Source organism: Pezoporus flaviventris, unplaced genomic scaffold, assembly GCF_033815535.1.
Source record: "Pezoporus flaviventris isolate CSIRO_AGI_PZ_B2104156 unplaced genomic scaffold, CSIRO_AGI_Pfla_v1 ptg000078l, whole genome shotgun sequence".
Classification (NCBI taxonomy): Eukaryota; Metazoa; Chordata; class Aves; order Psittaciformes; family Psittacidae; genus Pezoporus; species Pezoporus flaviventris.
Genome location: NW_026892626.1, coordinates 2,271,115 through 2,296,296, shown reverse-complemented (window position 1 = coordinate 2,296,296; position 25,182 = coordinate 2,271,115). Strand labels below are relative to the sequence as shown.

The 25,182-nt window shown below is 55.9% G+C and overlaps 3 protein-coding genes across 6 annotated transcripts in view; all 3 read left to right on the top strand.

Moving 5' to 3' along the window:
• Positions 1–1,094: 1,094 nt before the first annotated feature.
• NME4 (NME/NM23 nucleoside diphosphate kinase 4) lies at positions 1,095–3,222 on the top strand. The gene is made up of 5 exons (XM_061473706.1): positions 1,095–1,253; positions 2,452–2,582; positions 2,701–2,802; positions 2,873–2,985; positions 3,071–3,222. Exons 1-5 carry the CDS (start codon positions 1,163–1,165, stop codon positions 3,189–3,191), a joined length of 558 nt encoding a protein of 185 aa, XP_061329690.1. The 5' UTR covers positions 1,095–1,162; the 3' UTR covers positions 3,192–3,222.
• A 437-nt stretch (positions 3,223–3,659) lies between these two features.
• DECR2 (2,4-dienoyl-CoA reductase 2) lies at positions 3,660–9,311 on the top strand. 3 transcript variants are annotated; one of them, XM_061473701.1, is made up of 9 exons: positions 3,660–3,942; positions 4,094–4,162; positions 4,429–4,480; positions 6,230–6,365; positions 6,475–6,599; positions 7,121–7,214; positions 7,481–7,585; positions 8,141–8,329; positions 9,087–9,311. In XM_061473701.1, exons 1-9 carry the CDS (start codon positions 3,746–3,748, stop codon positions 9,119–9,121), a joined length of 1,002 nt encoding a protein of 333 aa, XP_061329685.1. In that variant the 5' UTR covers positions 3,660–3,745; the 3' UTR covers positions 9,122–9,311. The 3 variants fall into 3 exon arrangements, with proteins under 3 accessions (XP_061329685.1, XP_061329682.1, XP_061329684.1); XM_061473698.1 differs by having other exon boundaries at positions 3,679–3,975; XM_061473700.1 differs by having other exon boundaries at positions 3,687–3,975; positions 8,141–8,358.
• A 2,035-nt stretch (positions 9,312–11,346) lies between these two features.
• RAB11FIP3 (RAB11 family interacting protein 3) overlaps positions 11,347–25,182 on the top strand; it is a 78,126-nt gene continuing 64,290 nt past the window's right edge. The window contains exon 1 of one of the 2 annotated variants that reach the window (XM_061473684.1): positions 11,347–11,841. In XM_061473684.1, the coding sequence (XP_061329668.1) occupies positions 11,521–11,841 (321 nt within the window). In that variant the 5' untranslated portion in view covers positions 11,347–11,520. The remainder of the gene's footprint in view (positions 11,842–25,182) is intronic. The other variant, XM_061473685.1, reaches the window with a different exon arrangement.

The following is a 25,182-nucleotide window of genomic DNA, read 5'->3' as shown; positions in this document are numbered from 1 at the left end:
GACAGAGGGGAGACTGAGATGAGCTCTTAGGCAGAAGCTCTTCCCTGTGAGGGTGCTGAGGCACTGGCACAGGGTGCCCAGAGAAGCTGTGGCTGCCCCATCCCTGGCAGTGTTCAAGGCCAGGTTGTATGGGGCTTGGAGCAACCTGGTCTAGTGGAAGGTGACCCTTCCCATGGCAGGGGGGTGGAACTGGATGAGCTTTAAGGTTCCTTCAACCCAAACCATTCTGTGATTTAAGGAACCTGTACTGACAGCACATGGCTCAAAGCAGCAGTTCTTGGAGTAGCTCTTGGAGTGTCATCATCTGCATGTGAAACCTTGAGTCCTTGTTCTTCCTGTTGGTCATCAGGTGGATGAAGATGCAGTGCAGGGTCCAAACCTGGCCCTAGTCTCCTCAGCTGTCCCCTGCTCACCCCCAGTGTCAGCCCCTGCCCCCTCCTGCACCTCCCACCCTGGCCATTGTTTCCTTCAGTGGGCGGCTGTAGGGGTTTCATGCGCTGCTGGCACGGCTGCCCTCCCACAATGGTGCTGGTGCTTCTTTCTTGCAAAACCTCTGGTTGAGAGAGGGTGAAAGTACATGTTTGCCCCTGCATCAAGGGCAGCAGCTGGAAAGTGGCCAAAGCCCTGCCTTCAGCCCCTCTGCATGCACAGATAAATACTGAAGGGCACCTCAAAGCACCCCCTTCCTCTCTACCCTCACTGCAGGCACTGGAGAGGACCCTTTCCCCACCTCGGCCCACCTCTGTGGGGTGGGTGCCACTGTCTATATTGCACAATCTGTTGATCCATTTCTGCTCATGGAGAAGCCAATTGGGACGTTTTCTGGAATGGGGCAGAGCAGGGCCTGGGCCCTCCATGTCACCCCCAGGCTCTTTCTGAGCTGCTGTCCCAGGGTGTGGGGACAGGGAAACAGGAGATGGGGAGTAAGGAGTAAAATGCACATTGGAAACGCTCTCACCTCTGGCTCTGCTCTCATTGCGGCAGCGCTTGAAGCGCCCCGTTGCGGGGTGCTCCGGGCGGGGGGCTGTCCCGGTCCCGGCGGCTGCTTTAAGGGGAGGGACACGGCAAGCTCCTGACCCGGCCCCGGCCTCGGCCGGGCCCTTAAATTCTGCGCGGGGCGGCCGGGCCCCGCCGCGGCCAGGTCCGACCCGCCGGCCCTGCCATGGGCTCCCTGGGGCGCTGCCTGTCCCGGGGCCTGCTGTGGGGGCAGCTGAGCCCGAGCCGCGCCCCCGGGCCCCGCTGCTACGGCTCCGGTGAGACACGGCCCCTTCCCTCTCCTGCCCCGTCCTCATCCCCGCCTAGGGTCCGGTCCCTGTCCCCAGCCCCTTCCCTCTCCTGCCCCGGGGACCTATTCCCCATCCCTGCCCTGCCCCTAGGGGACCTTGTCCCCATCCTTGTCCCGACCCTGGGGACCAGGTCTCCATCCCCACTCTGTCCTCAGTCTTCTGTCCTTCGGGGGTCCCATCCCCATCCTGCCCCCATGTTGCCCCCCTGTCCCTCCATCCCAAGGGCAGCCCCAACCAGGGCAGGTGGCCCACGGCCTCCTGCGCTTTGTGGTGTGAGCTGCTCCCGGGGTCTCCTGCCCCAGCCCTGTGTGCTGGGATGTGGCAGAGCTGTGGCTGGTGGCTGCCCCAGCACCACCCTGCAGGTCCCAGGCTTGGTGTCCCCAGGGCTGCAATGGGAGGACAGGTGGGAACCTGGTGAACCTGGCCCATGTCCAGCAGCACCAGAGCAGCCGGTGGGCTCGTGGGGTTGCTGCCACCAGCAGCGGCCCAGCCCCGCGGTCCAGGACAGGAGCACAAAGCCTGGGCTGGCAGCAGAACACCCCAGCTTGGTGTCCTCTGTCCCTCTGCCCTCCCCTTTTTCCTGTTCCCTCCACACCTCCAACTGGTGGGATGCAGTCCACCGGGGGACTCGTGTTCCCTCCTGCCAGCATGGCTCCAGTGTGGTGAAGGGGTGATGGTGATGCCAGACCTTGCTGTGCCATGGGGTGATAGTGAAGCCAGACCCTGCCATCCCACGGTGCTCCGTCTGCGTCTCCAGCTGGACAGCTGTGACCCGCTTTGTGCCCAGGCTGGTGCCCAGGCAGAGGGAAGCACCCGACGCCAGGCAGCAGCGATGGCACGCAGGGTGACACCGGCAGCACCAGCACAAGGACACGGTGTTTCAGAACCAGAGCCGGCCCATCCCACGCTGGGCTAAAGGGTGTTTCCTGGCCATGGACATGTGCCCAAGTGCCTGTCAAGGCTTTGCAGCGCGTCCCTCGGGTCCTTCTGAGGCACAGCTTGTCCAGGGGGACACGGCCTCGGGATGGGGACAGTTTCACCCTGCGGCAGCAGCTGTGGAGCAGCAGTCTCTGGTGCCCCGTGGGCAGCTTGGGGTGCTGCTGCCGTGTCCCCTGCCCGTGCCCCGCCTCTGGTTGGTGACATTGGTCCCTCGGTCCCTGTCCAGCCCCCCCGGAGCTGCAGGAGAAGACGCTGGTGCTGGTGAAGCCAGACGCGGTGCAGCGGCGGCTTGTGGGCACGGTCATCCAGCGCTTTGAGCGGCGTGGCTTTAAGCTGGTGGCCATGAAGCTGCTCCAGGTACCCACTGAGCTGCCGCCCATACCCCCAGGCAGCCTGGCTCAGGGGGTGCTGGGACAGGGTTGCCAGTGGGGAACACTGGCCCCATGTCCCCAATGTGCCCCCACGCTGCCATCAGGCGGACCGGGGTCTCCTGGACAAGCACTACCAGCAGCTGCTGCAGAAGCCCTTCTACCCCGCGCTCCTCTCGTACATGACCTCGGGGCCGCTGGTGGCCATGGTGAGGGCTGCGATGTGGGGCTCGGGGGGCCTGGTGGGTGTGGGGGGCTCAGGTGTTCCCTGTCCCATAGGTGTGGGAGGGCTACAACGTGGTCAGGTCCACGCGGGCCATGGTGGGGGACACGGACTCGGCGGTGGCAGCAGCAGGGACCATCCGGGGGGACCTCAGCATGCACGTCAGCAGGTAGTGACCCCATGGCCCATGCAGGGCCGGTAGCGGGGCCAGACATGGCATCCCCTGCTCATGGCTCTGGCTTCATTCCATACAGAAACGTTGTCCATGCCAGTGACTCGGTGGAGACGGCCCAGCGGGAGATCAGCTTCTGGTTCCAGAGGGATGAGCTGGTGGCCTGGGAGAGCGGAGACCGGGACTACACCTATGGGCCATAGGGCAGCCCTTCAATAAACACCAGTGCCTCCAGCCCGGGCTCCGGTCTCCTCCCTTGGGTGCTACCAGCAAGCACTGGGGGCCACTGGGGCAGTAGTGGAAAGCTCTGGGGGCACCGGGATGTCACTGGGAGACTGGGATGGTACTGGGAAATTCTGGGATGCACTGAGGTATCCCCAGGGGGCACTGGAGTGGCATGGGAAAGGTCTGGGAAGTACTGGGGTGTCCATGGAGGGCATTGAGGCAATTCCGGGAAGCTCTGGGAGGCACTGGGATGGCCATGCCTGACACTGGGTTGATTCTGGGAAGTTATGGGGTGCACTGTGAAGCTCTCGGAGGCACTGGGCTGTCCCTGGGTGACACTGGGATGCACCGAGCTGTCCCAGGCATGCATTCAGATATCCCCAGAGGGCACCGGGAAGCACCGGGATGTCGCTCTGGGGGGGGCTCTGGGATGCAATGGGATGCATCGGGCCCCGTGCGGACACACAGGGGCGCTGCGGGACCCAGCTCCGGCCCCGCGCTGTTGCCAGGCAACGCCTGACGACGCCTGCGCATGCGGATTGCGGAGGCTGCGCCGGCGAAGACTACATCTCCCAGCAGGCCGTGCGGCTTTGTCCCGCCGTGCCTCGCCGCAGCGGGTCAGAGTTCGGGTTCGAGTGCCGGTGCTGGCGGGGGATCGCGCGCCATGGCGGAGGCCGCAGCGGCCTCCCGTCCGCCGCCGGACGTGGACAGCGATGAGTGCCTCCGCGAGTACAGGCACCTCTTCAGTCCCGACATCCTGGCGTCAGTGCCCGGCCATGGGGGCGCCGGGGGGAGTGCTGCGGCCGGCGCGCCGCTCGAGGCCGCCTCGGCCAGAGACCGGGCCCGGCGCTCGGCTCTGACCGTGCTTTTGTTCCCGCAGGGGCCAGGTCGCGTTCATCACCGGCGGCGGGTCGGGCATTGGCTTCCGCATCGCAGAGATCTTCATGAGGTGCGGCGTGACCGGGGAGGGCTCCCCGGGCTTCCTCGCCCTGAGGCGGGAGGGGTGTGCCGCTGGCCCTGGGGGCTGCGGGGCTCCGGTTCCCGCTCTGCTGCGCTGGGAGTCCCCCTCCTCGAGTCCTGCGGGCTCGGAGGAGCAGCGGTTCCTCCAGGGCCTCACGACACCGCTCACCGGCCGAGCCCCTGGTAACCCCGGGCCGGCGGTCAAGGTGGCTTAGCAGGCAGCCCCGCGAGGTCCTCACCCGCCCTTCTTCGCAGGCACGGCTGCCGGACTGTCATTGCAAGCCGGAACCTGCAGCGGGTGGTGGAGGTGAGTCTGGGACACAGAGCGGAAGGGAGAGCTGGGAATGCCTTGGGTAAGGCAACAGAAGAAATGGCTTATGACGGGGTCCCACCGGTGTACGTGAGCCTAGAGGAGGCCACAGAGATGCTGCAAGGGCTGGAGACTGAGATGAGCTCTTAGGCAGAAGTTCTTCCCTGTGAGGGTGCTGAGGCGCTGGCACAGGGTGCCCAGAGAAGCTGTGGCTGCCCCATCTCTGGCAGTGTTCAAGGCCAGGTTGGGTGGGGCTTGGAGCAACCTGGTCTGGTGGAAGGTGTCCCTGCCCGTGGCAGAGGGTTGGAACTGGATGAGCTTTAAGGTCCATCCAACCCAAACCAGTCTGGGATTCTGTGATGTCCTGGCTCTAAGTGCCTCAGTAACAGCAGTGATGAGAGGTGGGTGCAGGTTTAGGGGAGGTTGCAACCACAACGTCTCACAGTAGAGCTCAGTTAATTGTGGAACTTGGTACCTTCCCCCGCCAGCTTTAGGGGTGTCTGTTCCAGATACCACATTATCTTTCTGTTGATGGGACAGAAAGAAACAAACTGTGGGGAAGGTTTGTCAGCAGGGGAGTGGCAGGGCCCAAGGTCAAACTTGAATCTCAGCTCTGAGTAGGAGAAGGACCCCATGCTAAGGGATCTGTGTGATGAGGTGGGTACGCTGAGCCCCAGCATCTCAGTTCTCTTGTGTTTGGGGGTGAAGATGCAGGTCTGGAACATGCTGACTGAAGAAGCTGAATTCAACTATTTCTGCCTGGGGCAACTGAACAGAGCAAACACCCACCCTGGTGTGTCTGACCCCAGCTGGAGTCTGGCTGGTCACAGTTTCTGCTCCTCACCATGGCTTGTGCTCTGGTCTCAGACTGAAAGCAGCCTGACACGAGAGAGCTTTGTGGTTGCGTGCGTGAACTTCACTGCAGTATAACAAAGATCAAACCCAGTGCCTGGGGGTGAGCTGGCATGACCCAGCTGCCTCCCAGACATGGCTTGCTGTCATTCCACATTCCCTCATGCTCATGTGCGAGAAAGCAAGCTGCAAAGTTCAGCAGCTTTCTAGTCCTCAGGGGCTGGAGTTTTTGGAGTACACATGGACTGCTTTCCCAGGCTCTTGGCGTACGTGTGGGTTGGTTGGTGCTCAAAGCTTCCCACAGAAGGGCCTGACAAGCCCAGGCAGGAACACAGAGCATCACTGGGTGTTGTGTGGGGTTGCTGCTGAGCTCAGGGTCCCCTGTGCTGAATTAGCCAGGGGGAAACATGTCCTTAATGGGCACCTTGGGGTGGCAGAGGCTGAGCTGCAGAGCTGGCCTGAGCTGCCTTTGGGGCAGACACCCTGGTAACTGCTGCTCTGCCCTTTTGCCTACTGACATATTTTGAATGTAAAGGTTACTTGTGTCTGGCTCATGCCTTGTTGGGGTTCAGCCATTGTACCTGCCCTGCAGAGATGTTGCTCGGGGTGTGCTGTGTCGATGCAGGGTCATGGAGGTATCTGGGCTTAGTGAGCTGTGGCCCGGAGGCAGCCTGGTGTTTGGGAGGAGCTGTAGGAGCTTTCTCAGCCACCTCAGGGCTTTAGCTGGAGGGTGATGCTGTGCTGGAGCTGTGTTTGGGCAGGTCTGTCACCTGCCTGCAGCGTTTGCTGTGTGCTGACCGCGATGTGGCTCCTGCCTGAGTTCTTGCTCTGGGACTAACGCCTGCTGAAGAAGGGAGTCCCAGAAAGGATCTCAAGTCTCCTCCTGTTTTGCAGGCCTCCAAGAAGCTGGTGGCAGCCACAGGCCAGCAGTGCCTGCCTCTGTCCATCGATGTCAGGCAGCCCCAAACCATCGTGGCAGCAGTGGATGAGGCACTGAGAGAGTTCAAGCAGATTGACATCCTCATCAATGGTGAGTTGCTGCAGTGGCTGGGGGAGATTTGGTACAGGCTCCCTGCCAGAAAAGGCATTTCCTGCCCCTGGAGCTGGTCCTGACTGTGTCCTGGCTGCTTGTTCTTCAGGTGCTGCAGGAAACTTCCTGTGCCCAGCCAGTGCCCTGTCCTTCAATGCCTTCAAGACTGTGATAGATATCGACACCATTGGCACCTTCAACACCTCCAAAGTCCTCTTTGAGAAGTATTTCCATGTAAGTGGAACCAGGGCCAGAGGACTTGGTGGAGGGGCTCCTGTAGGCAGGGGGTTAGTGCCAAACAAACCATGCTTTGCTCCTGAGAAATTGAGGGAAGCGTGGAGGGCAAAAGGGAGCACAGCACCCATGTACCCAGGGCTGTGCTGCTGCCACCCACCCTGCTCAGCCCCACTCTGTTCCCTCACAGGGACTGGGAATCCCGCTTGTCCCTACCCCTGGAACTTTAACAGTTGTGGCACCTTCCCGTGCTTTGCCACATGCTGGGGAAGAAGCTGTGATCTGCTCCTTTTCCAGTTCCTCTGCTTTCCCGTGGCCTTTGCTTATCCCCTGCATCTCCCCGCTCTCTGGAGAGTCCCCACTGGGTGCCCTAGCTCAGTCAGACCAGGTGGGCAGTGCTGCCCAATGATGCCTCAGCAGTGCAGAGCTGGCAGTGCCAGCCCAGCTCTTGTCCCACTGCTCTTACATGAGAGCACTTGTGCAGCTCCCAGCCTAACACCACGTCTCCTTTCCTTCCTCAGGACCACGGTGGAGTCATTGTCAACATCACTGCAACACTGAGCTACCGAGGGCAGGCCCTGCAGGTGCATGCTGGTACTGCTAAGGCTGCCATAGGTACCTAAGCACTCCTTGCTGGGGCTCTGAGCTGTGTGGGGCCAGGAAGGAAGCCAGTTCTTCACAAATATTGGGGTGGGAAGACATCCTTGGGAGAGGTGAATATGAATTGGTGTGGCTACTACATGCCTGATTTTGGGATGAGGCTCTTCTCTCCCCCAGGGCTCTTCCGGGGTCCTTTGCTCTTGGCCAGTCTTCTGTGTCCTCCAAACGTTACTGGAATGGCTCTGCTCTCGTTTCTCAGTCCTGTTGTGATCCCTTCCCAGATGCCATGACCCGTCACCTTGCTGTGGAGTGGGGACCCAACAACATCCGAGTGAACAGCCTGGCACCGGGCCCCATTACTGGCACTGAGGGCTACCGGCGGCTTGGTGAGGGCAACGTGGGGCTCCTGTCTTTGCCTTTGTGATGGCTTCCTGGCATCTGCTTGGGAGGGGACTGAGGGACCACCAGGGCTGTGCAGCTCATGGGGCTGTTGCTGCTGAGCATGGCTGGCCTGTGCCTGCACTGGTGTGTCCCTTATGGGGGGCAGTCCTCCCTGCATCCTCGGTACCTCGCAGGGCACTGATTTTAGTCTGTCAAGCATCAGCTTTCTGAGCTTTGATGACATGATGTAACATACTCAGCCCAGCCAGCTGCCCTGCCTGATGGTTGCAGTCCATCAGTGGAGTGCTGGTTCAGCCCTGGAGGCTGGAAAGGCTCTACAAGGTCCTGTCTTAAGCTCACTGTGCAGTACAAACCCCACTGCTGGGTTTGAACTCCCCTCGTTTAACTCTCTACTCAGGCCTTTGGCCCTGGGCTGTCCCCAGGGCTGTACCAGGATCTCACCAGGTTCCCTGGACTCTTGGCAAGCCGCATGCAGTGTTTGGCAGCAGTGGTGGTGGGCTGGTGGGCCTGTGATCGAGGTTGACGTCTCCCTCTCCTAGGTGGGAAGTTTGCTGAGGAAGCAAGCCATTTCAACACAATACCCCTGCAGCGTGCAGGGAACAAGACGGAGATCGCCCACAGCACGCTGTACCTGGCGAGCCCCCTCTCCTCCTATGTGACAGGCACCACCCTGGTCGTGGATGGTGGGAGCTGGCTGACCTCTGCCAACAGCTTCCCTGCCTTGCTGGGTATTGCTTCATCCTCTGCTAAACTCTAGGTGATGTGCATTTCCCCCTCCATGGGACTAGAGCAGGGCCTCTGTCACAAACCCTGTTGCCCCATGGTATGGGGGGTACAACTGATCTTGCAGTGGGTATGGTGTTACCTTCTGCAGGTGTCCTGGTTGTCCCAGGCTCTGCCCCTCCTGAGGCACATACTGTGTTGGGGAAGAGGAAGGTTCTGGGTATTGGGGTCTGTGGGTGAGGACAGCCAGCACAGCTCTCAGTTTGGCAGTGCTTGTTCTCAAACCTTCCTCTGCCTTTGGGATGGAAGAAAAGGGTCACACGCCATGGTGAGGTCAGAGCAGGCACAGAGCAAATGGAGAACATCTCTGCATCCTCATGGACAGTCCCTAGGGATGAGGTGGGAAGGGCAGGTGACCTGGCTGGGTTTTTCCTCTGAGCCGGCAGTTGACATGGTACCCCTTGTTCTGCTGGAGGATGCTTGTCTGGACACTGCTGTGTGTCCCCTGAAGTGATAGGGTGTTCCTTTTCTGTGTCCCACCAGCAGGATTGGGCACAGAGAGTCCTGACAGCCTCTGCCTCCCTTTTCCTTCCTTCCTTGTGTGAGCTACTGCAGCATGTTGTGTGTCACTGCCTGTGTCTGCAGAGGTGGGAAGGAAGCTGGTGCTTCCTGGGAGAGGGGTCTCCTTCCTTCCCCTCTCTCTCTGCAGGTGCTGCCTCATGAGCAGGGCAGGACTGTACCCACCTCCATGCTGTCTTGCAGATTTCTGGGCTGCAGGAGCAAACAAAAATCACTGATGGACAGCCTGAGACTGACCGATGGACAGGAACAGGACCGAACGCTGCTGCGCTGGGACACCTCGGGGTGCTGGCTCCCCAGTGGAGCTGATGGCTGGTGCGGGGTGATGCTGCTGATCCTGCATCAGCTGGGAGGCGGGAGCCCCAGCAGTGCTGTGGGGAGCAAGCCCACCCTTCACCCCACCATTCTGTGCTGATGTGGCTGAGGGTGCAGGGACAGCACAGGGTGAGTGGGCTGTGTTCCAAGTTGTTCTCCTGACTTTTCCCAAGTCCCAGGCAGTACCTCCCATGGATTATCCATCTTCTTCCTCTTCTGTCCTCCATCTCAGCCTGAGAGCTGCCCAGGACCCCCAACAGCAGCTTCTTTTGGGGCCTGGGGTTCAGTTCAGCTCTGGGGCCAGCTCGGCATGGCAGGAGGAGCTGGTGGCTCTGGGAGGGGAAACAAGGGCCAGGCTGGCCCCTGGCAGCAGGAGTCTGACATGGGGCAGTGGTCCCCAGAGGCTGCCATGGATGGTGGATGCAGGAGCAGAGGTAGTGTGAGGTCACATCCCACTGGAGCTGGCTCTAGCTGCTGTGGGTCACAGCAGTTATCTCTTGGGAGCCTGAGGTCTCCAGTTGTCTGTCTGGCACCCATCTGTCTGTCACGCCAGTGTCAGGCTGTCTCCTTCCTCCACAGGGACACTATAGCTGAGGGTCAATCAAGGGCTAGATAAAATCCTCTCCTTCCCTAGCAGGGTGCTGAGCTACCGAGCGGCTGGAGCTCAGCCCGTGTCTGGTGCCAGCACCTGGGGGAGGGACACACTGTTGTGTGCAGCAGGCTGATGCTGCTTGACAGCAGTTTTTAAGCTTATCCTGAATTCCATGAAGCTTTTCCTACTTGATTTTTCCTACTTCATTGTAGACTTGCCAGGTTTTGCTCCTTCCTCCAGGCCATGAATAAAGAACTTCCACCCTGAGCTGTGATGCCTCTCATCAGTTTGACTGTGCCAGGGGATGATCCTGAAGGTTTGGCTGCTGGAAGCTTGGGAATGCTTCTTCTGCTTGTCTTGTGAGGCAGCAGCATCAGGAGCTTTAGGAGTCTTTGGTCAGAGCATTGCTGCAGTAGCTTGCTGCTGCATGAGCAAAGCCTGCACGTGTGCCCTGCCATGCTGGCTGATCCTGCTGCTCCAAATTGGGCCCTGAGGGAGGGTGGAAAACTTGTTCCCATTAGCAGAGTCTTGTGTGGTCCCAGTGCTGCAGGACAGAGCTGCTGAGAAGACTTGGGGGGGAGACTCGCTGACCCTGTCAGAAGAGATGGGGATGTGGTGCTTGAACTGAGGTCCTTTGCCTGGGTGTCTTCTGAGGCTTGCCTCCAGCCACAATATCCCTCTTCCCAGGTATCAGGATGAGTATTTTCTACTGGAGAAGGTACGGGTTTGATGTTTGTTGGTCCCTGCTGCGGTCTCCTGCTCTCAGGTTCCAGGAGGGTCTGCGTACGGAACCGTGCCTTGTTGAACCACACACAAGTGAGGTGGGGACTGTCCCCGCGTGCAGGAGAAGCTGTGGTCCCTCGGAGAGGCCTTAGCTTTAGGCACACCCTGACAGCCCCTCAGCGTGGGGCACATCGAGACACATCCCGAGCGCCGGGGGCAGGGTCAGCCCGAGCTGGGTGGTGCAGAGCTGCCGCTAACGGGCTGGGGACGCCAGCAGCCACGCGAGTAAAACCGGGGGGCTTGGGCAGTCTGGGGACAGGGGCTGCCGGACCCCGGGGCGGGGCGCTAGGGGGGCCGGTGCCTGGTGCACGGTTACCCCCTGCAGAGGGGTGCGCAGGCCCCCCCCCCCCAGCCAGTGCCCCGCGCCCGCGGGGGTGGGAAAGGGCAGCACGTGCAAGCGCCCCGCGCGCCGGACGCAGGGAAGGGGCGTGACCCCAGCGCGGCCTCGCTCTGCCGTCAGGGCGGGTGGGCGGGGCCTCGGCACAGGCAGGCGGGTTACGTCACCGTTCACTGGCCGCCGCTGCGGCGGCGGTGCCGGTCGGATCTGGGGGTTCTCTGCGGGCTGCCGTAGAGCGGCGGCGCGGGCGGGCGGGTTGTTTCTCGGCGCCGCCGCCTCCTCACCTGACCGCGGGGAGCAACCGCGTTCCCAGGCGCTCGGGGCCGCCCCTCCCGCCGGGCGGAGCGGGGCTGTCCCTGGTGGCGGCGGGGTGGAGCAGGGCTGTCCCCGGTGGCGGTGCTGCGGGAGGGGCCGGCGCCGGCTCGCACAAAGCCTTGCGCCCGGGAGCGGGCGGAGCTATCGGCATCACCGCCCCGGTACCGGGAGCGCCGCGCCGGGCGGCCGCGATGTGAGCGGGTGATGGCTGCGGGGCATGGCCGCCGGGCAGCAGCAGCGGCGGGGCGGGCGGCGGCGGGCGCTGAGCGCCGCCGATGAAAATGGAGCCGCATCCGCCGGCGGCCGTGCCCGAGCCCCCGTTCCCCCGGGGGCCGTGGCGAGACGGGCCGAGCCCGGAGCTGGAGCTAGAGCTAGAACCGGAGCTGGGCCTCTGGGCACCTGAGGCCGCCGAGCCCGCCCTGGGGCCACCGCCGTGGTCCCCGCAGGAGCTGGGGGGCTGCCCCGACGAGACCCCGGCCCGGCCCGAGGAGGAGCCGCGCCTCCGCCCCGTCTTCGACGCCCTGGATAGCGATGGCGACGGCTTCGTGCGGGTGGAGGAGTTCATCCAATTCGCCACGGCCTACGGTGCTGAGCAGGTGAGGCCGCGCCACCGGGCACCGTCCCGGGCCCGCCCCGGCGCGGGCAAGGCCGCCTCCCGCATCTGCCCACCCGGGGACCGGGTGCTGTGCCTCTGGTTGGTGTAACTCGGCGGAGCTTCCCTGGGGCCGTCGGTAGACCCGTGTGTGCCTGAGGGGCAGCTCGTGACCACGTCGAGCCTCGGGAGAGCGGGTCATGAGGGAGAGCAGTGTCCGTGTCCCGGTGAAGGGCATGTGCGGGCTTCAAGGGGTGCGGGAGGCACGGAGGGAGCTGGACAGAACCGATTTTCCAGGTCCCAATCCGCTTGGAGCAGCATCCCAGCGATGCTGCTGTGCGCCCGCATCCCCTCTCTTTGTTCTCCATCAGTACCACATTGAGGTGTGAGCAGCTCCAGCGTCTGAGGGACCAGAAGCTGCATCTTGGGATCGGCTACTTTCCCCCGGGGTGGCCTTGCTGTCCCCACGCTGGGTGTGCGCTACCTTGCTTATCCCGGGTCTGTGTTTTTTCCCCTTCTTTCTGCTGCTTTCGATCACGGTGAGCTTGTGTTTCCTTGCACCGGATCAGATGTGATGTAATTTGAAGCTGCCTGGTATGACCCAAAATGGAGCGAGCTCCAGCAGCATACCAGGGAATGGGAATGGATTTGTGCACCATTTGTTGGCCTATGCTGATGTCTCTACAAGAAAAAATATTTACTCTTTTAATGCGTGCAGGTATTGGGAAGTTCCTGTGTGCTCACCCGGGAGATCTGCCTTAATTCTCCAGCTGAGGCTGCTGGGCACGTATTAAAGTGGCATGACAAAGCAAATCATCATGTGTGAAGGAGTGTTTTGGTGGAGGAAGGGCTTTTCATCTCTGTCCTCATAGTGAAAATGCTTCTTAAAGATAAAACAGAGGCATTTCTTATAGAAAACAGCTCTATAAAGTGCAGATGTGTAACTTCTCTGCCAGATTCCTGCTGTGGATCATTTACCGCCTAACCGTGTGGTTAACCAGGTAGCGTAATGGCACCGGGGAGTGTTACAAGATCATCTCAGCAGCATGCTGCTGCATCTGCTGGGTGGGAGAACCTTTATTCAGTGTAAAGCCTCTGACTTGCATCTTCCTGCTGCGGTCCAGGCGCTCCCTGCATTCCCCCCCTTGCTCTTGCTGGCAGAGAAAACACGAGGTTGTGTCACTCCATGGATGCTCACGGACCCCGGGTGCGATGGCCGTGGCTCTGGGGCATGGTGGGAGCTGGCCAGGCGGCTCTTTGCCTCAGTGCGCCTATCCCTTGATGTGGAGAAGGCCAAGTGCATGGGAAGCAGGATGTCCAGGGAGGGTTTGTGTTGCTAAGAGCTGCCTGTTCGCGTGGGCCCCACTTAGCAGTGGCTGTCTGTAGGCTCCTCACCTTGGCTGTCCCTCTGAAGTGGCTTGTTCCTTCCCGCTGAGCACAGCTACCAGTGACGCTGTCTCTGCTGAAATACTTTATGCTTTTTAGATGCATTTATCTCCAGCAAGAGGCTTTTATAACTAACTCCCAACATGCAGAACAACTGTGTCTCTGTACAACAAGTGCTGAGCACCCTAGTGAGGGTGATGTGGCAGCAGCCGAGCCAACAGGTAACACAGGCAGCTTAGGGAGTGCAGCCAGGTTCCTTTTGCATAGCCCGTCAATGGAGAAGAAGTAATATTTGGGCTTCCTCTGCATGCAAGAGGGGTTATTAGGAGCCTGCAGCTTAGATAAGCCTGAGGGCACACTGAGTGTGAGGGAGGAGGGGGTTGTGGTGGGCTCTGTGAGCTCCCAGCAGACATGCAGAGTAATAAAGGGGGATGTTCTGGCGAAGTTTCTTGACCTGTTTTGTGTTAAGCAGATGTAACTTGGGGCAAAAAGAGGTCTTTTGGAAAATGGAAACCCACCTTGGGTGAAAGTTAAGGGATAGGAGTGTCACTGGGTCAGTGAAATGATGTTGAGGCAACTAAAAGGAATCTTCAGGGTGCTGCAGTACATCTGGAACTGGGAAGCTTGAAAGAGGTTCCTGGGTTGGATGGCTCAAGAAGGTGTTGGGTAGCAGTTGGCTGGGAGTTGTTAATGAGAAGCAAATTCCAGCCCTCTTACTATCAAGGAGGTACCTGCTTCCTTCCTTTCTGCCTCCTTCCTCCCTGTTTCTGGGTGTGTGCATGGAAGGTACGCATGCGGTGGTGGTGGGGTGGAAAGCTACATTTAAGCAGAGCAAATCATCAGCTGGTTCATAAGAGGGCTGGAGGGCTGAGGAAGGCTCATGTGTGTGTGTAACCATATGTACCAGGGAGCTGGAGAGCAGCAAGTGTTGTCTTAGCGTTCAGTAAAACACCAGCAGCATTTATGGGCTACTGAGCTCAGCGCTGTCGGATTACTTGGCTGAAACAATTATTAGCTAAATGTCAAAGGAAAGAGGCCAGCTGGCATTTATTCCCTAAAAATGACATGACTGTGAATCCCTTAGGATGGGGTTTTCAGTTTGCATGATGAAAATAATGCGTAGAGCAACGGGGGCGGGGGGGGGGGGGGGGGGGGGGGCTTGATTTGGAATTTGGGTTGGGGTTTTTTTGATTAAGTAGCTTGAGTAGTTGAAAGACTGCCTTAAGGCATTTCATGGCTGGGGTATGTATCGGTGGTGCAGTGCTGGCATGGGCTAGAAGAGATCGAGGCATGGAAATCTAAAGCTGGTTTGTTCTTCTCCGAAGTGATAAAAGTTGATAGGGACTGGGGCTCTCCATGGTAAAAGGTGTATGGGAAGGATGATGCCCAGGTCCCAGCAGTGAGGTGACACCCTAAATAGGGGTGAGCTTGAGCGAGGACGATACAGCCATGTGGAGGTCCTCCAGCACTCTGTAATGGGGGTGTTTGGTAGACACTGACCATTGTGCTGCTTGGAAAGCTTGCTAGGACCTGTTGTACTTGTAAACAAGATGTGGGGTAGAAAAGCCTTGAAGCCAGCTTGACTTTGGATGTGGAACATCTGGACCGCTCATGAGTAGCATGTGAGGCAGCTTCTAATGGTGTTGTATTGTCATAGAATCACAGAATCCCAGACTGGTTTGGGTTGGAAGGGACCTTAAAGCTCACCCAGTTCCAAGCCCCTGCCATGGGCAGGGACGCCTTCCACTAGACCAAGTTGCTCCAAGCCCCGTCCACCCGGCCTGGGATGGGGCATTTTTGCCGTCTCCTTTTCTTCCTCTTTATTGCCACACTCCAGCAAGGAAGGGATGCTCCCTTGGAGCTCTGTGCATGCTGCAGCAATGAAGGGGATCCCTCTGGCTGGTACCAAAGCCTGCAGTAAGGTTGGTTAGGCAGGGAGCTGGGAAGTAGAGGCACACTTAACTTTCATGTTGCCTCATAAAGCAAGGAGGGTTGTGTCTTGCAGTTCTGTGGGTTATACAGAATGTAAGGCTGTTGTACAGTGATTTTTAAACCAGCAAATCGATGGTTTGTCTCACCTGTTGTATGGTTGCACCGTGTCTGTCCCACTGGTGACAGAGGCAGAGCCTTTTCTCACAAGATTGTTGCTCTAGAAATGCAGGGTTGGGGCAGAGGAGCGCCAAGTGTTTGTTAAGGCATAAGCAGAGGCTGCGCTGCTGGCATCTCGGGGTTTCCCTCCCTGGTTTTGTTCTTCTTTAGCTCTAGAAGACAACTGGGGTGGAAGAGCCTCTTGCGCCGCTTGATCTCACTGCTCCACTAAGTAGAAGTCCCAGAGTTTGTGTAACTTACTTTCAAGCACCCCGAGCTCTACAACATCTCTGTGCTCTCACAAGAACTTCAGCCTTATTTTTTCTCTTGATGAGCAGGTCAAGCTTCATTTCAATGTGAGTTGTTTTGCTTGCTTGAACGTTTACATCCTTTCAGTATCTGTCCTTGACTATAAGCCTTCATCTCCGTATTCAGCTTTTGATCGGGTTTGTTGTGCTTTCCTCCCACCACCTTTGCAGCTTCTTGTAGTGAGTGAGTGCCCAGCCTGAGCTGAGTGCTGCAGAACTCACATTTTGGGAGTAGCAGGTATTGCTCCAGGCAGCACCTGCAAAGAGTCCTGGGCTTTAGTTTTAGTTGGACTTGATCTTAAAGGTCTTTTCCAACCTAGTGGATTCCATGACTCTTAAACCACAGCTCTTTAGTGCCTTCCCCTTCTCAGTGAATTCAGGCTTGCTTTTCCAGCTCATCTCTGATGGATCCCTTGGGAACTGTGCACAGACCCTGGCTCAAATGCTTCTTACCTCCAGTGTAGTCCTCTCAGAGTTGCTGACATTGCATCTGATCTTGGACACCCTCCCTATTCCCCTCAGTCTTCTCCCACTTCCCTGTGAAATCTAACAGTTTGGATCTCTGTCATAAGGCAACCTCAATTCTTATTTATATTTTGGAGGGCTCTTGCACCCTTTGAGCAGAGGAAATGCTGGCTTTGCTTATAAAGAGATTTCTAAAATTATCCTGCATGGATTCGCAGGCTGTGTCAATGTGAGTAAAGTTTAAATTATGTCCAACTGTGTTGCTGCTGCTGCTGTACATTACAGGGGTTTTAACTGCTGTTAAACTTTGGTGTCCACTCTGGTCAAGTGCCTAAAGAGGCTCCAAGAAACCTGGAGAGGGGCTTTGGACAAGGGCCTGCAGGGACAGGACAAGGGGGAATGGCTTTAACCTGACAGAGGGGAGACTGAGATGAGCTCTTAGGCAGAAGTTCTTCCCTGGGAGGGTGCTGAGGAGCTGGCACAGGGTGCCCAGAGAAGCTGTGGCTGCCCCATCCCTGGCAGTGTTCAAGGCCAGGTTGGACGGGGCTTGGAGCAACCTGGTCTAGTGAAAGGTGTCCCTGCCCGTGGCAGGGGGTTGGGACTGGAGGAGCTTTAAGGTCCCTTGCAACCCAAACCATCCCATTGGGAGCAGAGCTGGGCTTGCAGCAGGGCAGTGCTGTGGGTGTGCGAGGGTGAGCATGCCTGTGGACACAGCGCGTGTTTTGGGAGAGGAACGCATCTGAAATATTTTGCTTGTTTTGACCGAGAGCCCAGCTCTTCACCGCAGGAATTCCCGGTGGAGCTGCTATTCCTTTTGCTGGTTCCTGGCCCATCCTCACCTTGCAGCCTGGGCTGGTTTGGCCGGGTGCAGCCGCAGCTTGGCTGCTTCTGTCCTCCTCCCCCTTCAAAGGGTGGTTTATTGTCACTAATAACACATCCGTATTCTGCGGGAGCTTGAGGACGGGAGCTTTTCTTTTTCCCTTGGGGGGGAAAACGCTCCCAAGGCAACGTATTGCATGCGGTGTATTTTGGGCAGGGTGGCTGCTGCTCAGCTGAAAATGGAATTTGCAAAGTTTATTCGTTTGTAAATGTCTCAAAGACTCCTATAAAGAGATGATTTCTGTGCTCCCGGGTTTTTCCTTTTCCTGCTAAGTTTTGGCTCTGAGCTTCTTGAAGGCATTCCTTCCCGGAATGGCTGGGAAGGGTTTGGAGCGTCTCATACCACAAACAGATCTTTCCGATGATGCTTGCGGCCATAATCAGATTGATGGCTTATCCCTCTGGATGCAGCCTGGCAGGACTGTGAATACTCAAAGGCACGGTTTGTCTGCACGGGCTGGGAGGGTAATTTTATCCCAGCTACCAGTTTATTTAAGAAACCCTTTTGTTCTTCCTCTCTCCTTCACGTTGAGAATACAGCTATTGCTGATGTATTTTAATTACAGGCTTTGGTACAAGTTAGATGTGCTCCTCTGGACTGTGAGATCATTTCTGCAAATAAAGAAACATTCTCCCCTCTCCATCACCCAGGAGAAAGAAAAAGCATCAGTTCGACCTTTGCAGAGTTGGCAAATGCTGGGAGCAAAGGGACAAACCTGGGATTTCCAGGGAAGCAGGGTATGGATGTGGCACTTCCCAGCTGTGAGGGCAGTTTGTGCTGGGCGAGTGCTGCCAAAGGCTGGGTCAGGAGCCATGGCAGGGGAAATGGACCCCTCTAAAGGCTCTCGGTGTGTGTATGTGTAGTTATTTGTTAAAAATGCTTGCAAAGGCTTTTTCCTGCAGCTGGGGGGTTTAAGCAATAAAAATGCTTCTGAAGTTTTGCTTAATGTTTGCCCCCTGGTGTGGGGCTGGTCTCCATAAGATACAGATTGATTCACAGGAGGTTCTCCCTTCTCAGGAGCAGGAGGTATTTTCTGACTAATAATGGTTGGATTGGGGTCATCGTAATTAGCCAACTGGAATATGGTACTGCACCACAACACAGTGATTCAGCTCTTTCGGAGTGGTTTTGACCTGGTATTGCTTACAATGAAGGCTCCCAGAGCATATCAAGAGTCGCTTGGATCATGGTGGAACTCAATGCAGCCAGTAATTGACAGTCATTACAACGATTGCCTACAGAATTTTTCTGTTTTATTCTTGCTTTGACTTTGGTATGCTGCTCGTTGTCAGATGAGATCCACTCGGAGCCCAGCACCTTCTTTTCTTTCTTTATGGCTTTTGATTTTTTGCAAAACAAATGGTTTCCCATTAGCTGTGGGCTCCGGCCCTGCTTGGGCAGTGTGAGCTGCTTCACTGGGCCACCCTTGCCTTCCCCTCTCTCTTGGGACAATGGGTTCCCAGCCCTGAAAGCCACTGGTACAGGCCCTGTGGGAGCAGTCAGTGGAATGAACAAACCCAGCTCTCAGCCCTCCCTCATAGGGCAGCCTTCCTAGTCCTTTGATGTGGCTGCCCCATCCCTGGCAGTGTTCAAAGCCGGGTTGGACGGGGCTTGGAGCAACCTGGTCTAGTGGAAGGTGTCCCTGTCCGTGAGCTTTAAGGTCTCTTCCAGCCCAAACCAGTCTGGGATTCTGTGACTGGTTCCTCCATGTGAGCTTGGATTGGGCAATGCCAGCCTTTCCCTCTGCTTGTTTGCATAAGTTGGACACCCATGGAGAATGCAACTAAAATCCTGCCAGGCTGGTTTTGGTGAGCTTCTCCATAGCAGCAGCAGGGCTTCACCAGTGGTTCATTGTATCTGGTGTGCTGTGGTTGGGGAGCACGGTGCTGGTAAGGACAGGGGGATTGGACTAGATGATCTTTCGAGGTCCCTTCCAATCTCTAGCATAGTGTGATACTGTGTGACATGGCAGAAAGCGAGCTCCAACAACTTGAAGCTTAAAGTGCCATCTGACTCATCAGGTCTGACCATGAGCTGTCATGAGATGAGTAGGATTAGGTGGTGATTTGAGGTCTTGCTACTGTGTTCACGTTGTGAAATGTGCCTGTGTCCTTGGGGAATTGTGCATTTTGTAGTTCCAGTGACTTTTGCATGGCTCCCACATGCCAGAAGCATTTTTACCTCCTCTTGGACTACAGTGTGTGTTCCCAGTGCTGTGCTAAGCTTTCTGGAGCTGTTCTCCTGATGTTCTCCTGATGGTGCTTTTTGGGAACATCTGCACTGCAGCTGCTCACTTAACCAGCCAAACCAAGTCTGCAAGACAGTTGTACCACTGTGGTGCTTCAAGTCCAGCAGACACCCCCAAAGCCTTCATTGTCCACCATAAAAGCATTGTGTCTTTCATTCTTCTCAAACTAATCTTTGACAGGATGCTTCTGCCTGGAGGAGGTCAGTGCTGAGCTGTACTGTAGTGCTGCTGGTGGCAGTGGCTGCGCTGGCCTGTGCATGATGCAGGTGGAGGCAGGTCCACGCATGGCCAGGTTGCATGATGATGGTAAAGCACGAGTGGCACGATGCTGAAGGCTGGTGCTTGCCCCTGCTGCTGCTGAGCTGGAGGTCCAGGTCTGAGGCTTCCCAGTGGAGACAGGAATTCCGTCAAGCACAGTGGGAGAGACATCGTGGGTTTCATAAAGCTGAAAAATCACTTAATAGCTTCTTAATATCTTTGTGTGTTTCTGCTTGATAGCAGGAAGACACCCACAGGCTCAAAAGCAGCTCATCCTCCATACGAGTAGGGTAGGTCACAGCTAATATCAGTGGTACCTGACATGAACCTTGTTTGGGGAAACCAAGGAATATCCCTGAAGATGTAATGGGGCAGTGGAAATGCCAGCTTGGGCTTTCTGCGCTGCTCCAAGTTGGACAAGTCATCTCTTATTCCCAAACTTTAGTTCATGATAAGGTTTCCCCTTCTCTGTAGAGTCTCTACTGGAGACCTGCACCACTGTTGTGGTTTTGGGGCTGGGGCTTCCTCAATGGAGGTGGGAGCCCTGTTGAGCTGTGGGTCTGAGATGGGCTCCACTGCTGCTGCTATGTCGCTGGGAACATCCTGCTGCCTGATTAGCCCTAGTTTTGGTCAGGTACTCTTCCCTGTCCAGGGAGAAAACAGGTCTGAAAGCAGAGAAATGCCTGGAGGCTGCATGGTGCTTGGCATGCTCCGAGCACTGCTTCTGCCTTTTGGGCTCCTCATATTGTAACAGCAAAACCCCTTTTAATAGAAGGAAACACCAGTGACACTGAGCTGCTGAATTTGCTCAGCGAGTGTTACCTTATTTGATGCGTAATTAAGCCGGAGCAATCAATCTTGGCAGTGGTATTAGATGCAGATGTGAGTGCTTGCTTAAATGACACCCATTCTGGCGTTGCCTATGTGGGTCCTGGCTCCAGTGTAGCCCCAGCACTGCAGAAGCCACTGAGGTCGAGTGGGTGACAGCCCTGGTGATGCCCCATGATGTTCTATGGGAAAAGCAGCTCTGCTGCCTGTGTTACAAGGGATTGTTACAGCTGGTGGCCAGGCTTTGCAGGCTGAATGTCCCTCTGTCGGGTTATGCTGTAAGCAGCCTGCTAGGCTCCCATTTCATTGGGTTTTAGTAATGCATTATAGGTTGTCGGAAAGAAGAGCTCCTGTTCCCTCTGCTCCAACATCCCATGGTCGAATACCAGCAGTGTCACAATGTGCTTGAGTCACTGCTACTGGAAGGGGTTTTCAGCTTGCAGACTGACGGGCTGTTCCTGCTTACTCTTCTCTCCCAAGAAGGAGTAAATCCAGAGGGAGAGGACCTGGTGCTGGGAGCTGCATAATCCGGCGTGACTCAGCGGAGCGGGCTGCCGACAGCCCTGTGGAAAATCCATGTGCCAGAGTCCAGTAGGAACCGGGACTCGAGCAAAGTGGTCAGGGGTAAAAGGAGCCCAGACCATCCATCAGGTTTAGAGAGCAGAAGCTGTCAAGGGCAGGGCAGAGCGCTGCTGTGCCACATGGCTGCTCCGCGGTGCTGAGCACGGCACGGGATGAGGGGCTGCTCCTGGGACCGCCTCCTGCTCAGGGAGAGTGTAGCTGTGCCGAAAGGGAAGCTCTTCGAATGGGGAAGTAATGTTAAGCTCTACCTTGGCTTTAAAAGCTGATCAGGACTCGGTGGCCTCTGCCACTACCTTTGGCTCCAGAGGCATCTGTTCCCTCCCCTCTGCATGGCCATATTCCTGATTTTCTGCCAGGGCAGTGGCAGGTCTTCACCCATCCCACTGCATGCGGAGATTATACGTTGAAAAAAAATCTGGATATCCTTGTGGAAGTTTTCGTCCTATGCCTGCTAAATGGATGCAGCAGCTAGCTAATCCCTGTCCTGACTGCTTGGAGCTGTGGGCCTGCTGTGCTGGCAGGAGCACAGTGAAAGGATGCAAAGAGCAGAAGCAAAGCTTGTGGGAGACTGCTTGCCCTGAAAGGTCCAAGGGAGGTGCTGGAGACTTTGGTGTGTATCAGGGGATGCTGGGGACCTTTGTGTGCAGCAGGGAACTGACTCTTGGACGTTGTGCAGCACTCCTCAGGCTCGATGGAGCATCCATCCCTTGGTGGTGCCTTGTCAGGGGTGTAGTGGATGAAGGAGGGATGAAGGTAGCAGAGGTAGAACTGAAAGCCTGGAGCATGGAGGCAGGTACCTGGTGAAAGGTGACTTGGCTGCCAGACCCGCAGAGACCTGCAAAGCCATGGTGGAGTGTGGGGAGCAGAATCCAGACCTCTTCCTGCTCCTCTGCTTGGAGGAGCTGATGGTGCTGGGCGCGTGGTGGGCACTGGAGAAGCATTAACATCACCATGGTGGGGGGGGGGTGTGTGTGTGTTGTGGTGAAGCTTGTACAGCCAGTGCTTGCAATCCCACTCTGAAGTCCTGGGTTTTCCACGCTGTACATGGCATCTCAGCCTCTTCTTCCTTTTTCTGAGGACCTACCTCAGCACCTAGAACCTGCTGTGGGCTTCCCCACCTCTGGCATGTCTGCTTTGTGTACTTGTCTCTGCACAAACAGCACTTTCTGAGGGCTGTGGGAAGAGTTCCCAAAAGGAGGGGAATAACTTGAAGCAGTTCTAAAGAGGAAATGAGTCTTTCTGCTTTGCTGGGCTCTGGATCACGCTAGTTTGTGTTACAGTAAACTTAGTTGTGACAGTGTGGCAGGCTCAGCCTGGCTGGGGAAGGGCAGGGGGCTCTCTTACACTTGGCTCTCTAGTATTTAGCTGCCTGGTTGGGGACAGGCTCGTGTCTTGCACTCACCTGGGCTTCACCTCTGCAGCTGAGAGGCTTGTTGTGCTCACCAGATTCCCAAAATTTGCAAGTTGAGAGATGCAGCTCACTGCCCCTGCTCTTACGGTTTTCTGGTTTGTGCATTGGCAGTAAGAGGCTTCTCCTATTCGTGTTGTTATGAGCTCGTTACAGAGATTGTAGCACAATACATCAAGTTTTGGAGAGGGTGAGTTGATAAATCTTCTATCTGAGGACTTACTTTTATTCTGGGATGTTCCATAGGGGCTTCTCACCTGGCTGGGAGAAGAGAGAAGCAGAAGCTGCAGTCTTGGATTTATAAGCCTGGAGAATCTGAGCTGTAACCCGAGAGCCCCCATTGCAGACATACCTGCATGTGTTGCAGTGGACTTTACGCAAAACTAGACTAGGAGCTGCAAAATGCTCAGCATCTTAAAACTCTGGTCCTCAGCGTGTGACCATCTGGTGCGTTCTGTGGAGCTGCTTTCTGTCTGGTCGGATCAGCCCTTAAATCCTGCCCGGTTTCTGCCCGGTTGTGGTGCCTGGCTCTTCCCCCCGAGGGTGGCTCCAGCCTACATCAATGCATGTGCTTTATGTAACAAGTAACTGAGCGCTGACTAAACCTTTCCTTCAGCGCAGTCTCCTGCCTCTGAGCTGTGTGTTTGGAAGGGTGAGAACAGGTTTCCCCTGTCATTAGAGGAACAAAAACTAGAAACAAAGCTTGTCATGTTCTGGAAGGTGGAGGAAGAGCACTTTTCAAGTTTCACTAAGCAAATGAATATGTCTGTAGTAGAGTGTTGCGGCTGGAAGCCTTTGAGCACTTAGGTAGCGACAGGAAATCTGGAGCAGTTGAGACAAACACAATTAGACCTGGATAAAACCATTTCAGTGTAACTCACGTTCCTCTTAATGTTTCCAAAACATCCTTGAAGGTGTTTCTTTAAATACATTTCTATGCTTCAGAGACAACAGTGGATGGACAATTTGGAAATAGCCATACTTGATCTTGGAGGGCACGCTTGAAAATGTGACAAAGCTCCTGATGCTGTGGTGAGTGTAGAGGTATGCTGCTGCTCAAAGGCAAGCCTTGGAGCTAGTAGGGTTACTCCAAAAGGTCCTGTGCTCAGGTCTGTTATGTGGGTCAGACCAGAAGAATTTCTACCAGCAGATAAAAAAAAAAAACAGAACTGCTGAGTGAGGGATTTGGGGTGGTGAAGACCTCCTGCAGTTTGGCTCCATGCTGTGCACTGAGGGCCTGGCTGGAAGCAGTGATTTGTTCTGGTTTCTTGTGGGGCTGGGCAGGAAGGATATGCCGTCCTCAGGCTTTTTTGGCTGCCAGCTCTTTAAAGCATATTCTGGCTTCTCTTTCTTCTTCCTGTTGAATTTTGAGTGTTTAAAGGAAAGCCTTTTCCTTTGCTCCTGATGCATGTGGTGTTCTGGCAGCTGCTTTGGGAGGGAGGCAAGGCAGATTTGCTCCTCTGCATCAGCTTGGGGCTCATAATTGACATGAGACCTCTTCCTTCCCTTTCCACAACGGGAAAGTGATAGTTTGCCGGGGACAGAATTCTCTCCTGATTGTTATGTATCCACATCTCTGCTCTGGTATTTCCTGTGCCTGGACTGACCCTGGGGCAGGCTGGTGAGTGGCAGTGTGACTCATGGTTCAGGGCTGAAGTCACCTGAATGTGAGACTGGTGTAGAAACTGCCTGAGTAGGTGACATGCATCAGAGGTAGATGGTGTGCTGAGCAGCTTTCTCCTGGATAAACAGGAGGGAGGAGGATTTGGTAAGCAGGTGGATGTGTTGAAGGGGGGAGGAGGATTTGGTAGGCAGGTGGATGTGTTGAAGGGTGAGGATATCGTCTTCCTGGGCAGGTAGGGAAAAATGGGAGCTTGCTTTGAACTGGAAGCTATCAAAGTGATCAAAGGAAATGACTGAGCTGCTGGGCCTTCTCTCCCTTGGTTTGTAGGTGATCCCTCTGCCATTCCGGTTCTTAAAATACTGCAGGCTGGTGGAGTATTATTCCCTGATTTGCCTTAAACAATAGGTTTGATTATTTCTTCTGTAGCAGAAAAAGTTGAGATTAACCAGGCTGAATCTTCCTCTTTGTCTCCTCCGAGAGATGTCTCAATTTTTTATTTCAGGTATTAGGCTGATAGTGGAAGGCCCTGCAGTGTTCAAAGCTTCTGGGACTGAAGTGACAATAAGGAGAAGTGAACTGATGTCTGCGCAAGATTAGGGAGGGACATTGCAGAAAGCATCATCTTGGGGTGTTGCTTATGGTGGCCCTTTAAAGAGAGACTTGGCCAGACTGATCTCCTCCTGGAGGTCAGAGAGCTCAGAAAAGGCTCAGAGAGGGGCACACTCACAGCAGCCCTGGATAAGTGCTGCCACTTGCGCAATAAATAACGTGGCTCTTGCACCACTTACTCACAATTGCCCACTGCTTCTGCCTGTAATGAGATCTGCCCCTTGAGGGTATTTCAAAGGTTAGTTAATGAGGTGTAATTGCAGCAGAACAGACACTTGCTCTGAGGTTCTTCCTGCTTTCTGGAGTGCCAGATCCTTTAAGGAATTACGGAGCCGGTTCCTATATACATTGCTGGTGCCAGTGCAATCCCAAGTTCTCAGCCTTCCACTTGGCCTGCTTGTTTATGCTGATGAAGCGGGGGGATGGATGTGGTCTTACCCCAGACAAATGCTGCATTAACAGGGTCAATTCATTTCAGCTGATCACATTGCAACCCATTGATTGAGCGACTGCATGACCTAAAGAGAATGGCTGTATAGGGACTGCTGTGTCTTTGGGAAGTTGCATGCTGCTCCAGAATTTGGCTGCAGAAGGTTCAGCAGTTCCAGCATGTTTCCTGAAGATTAAAAAATACAAAGAAGCTGGCTTCTGTAATTACCAT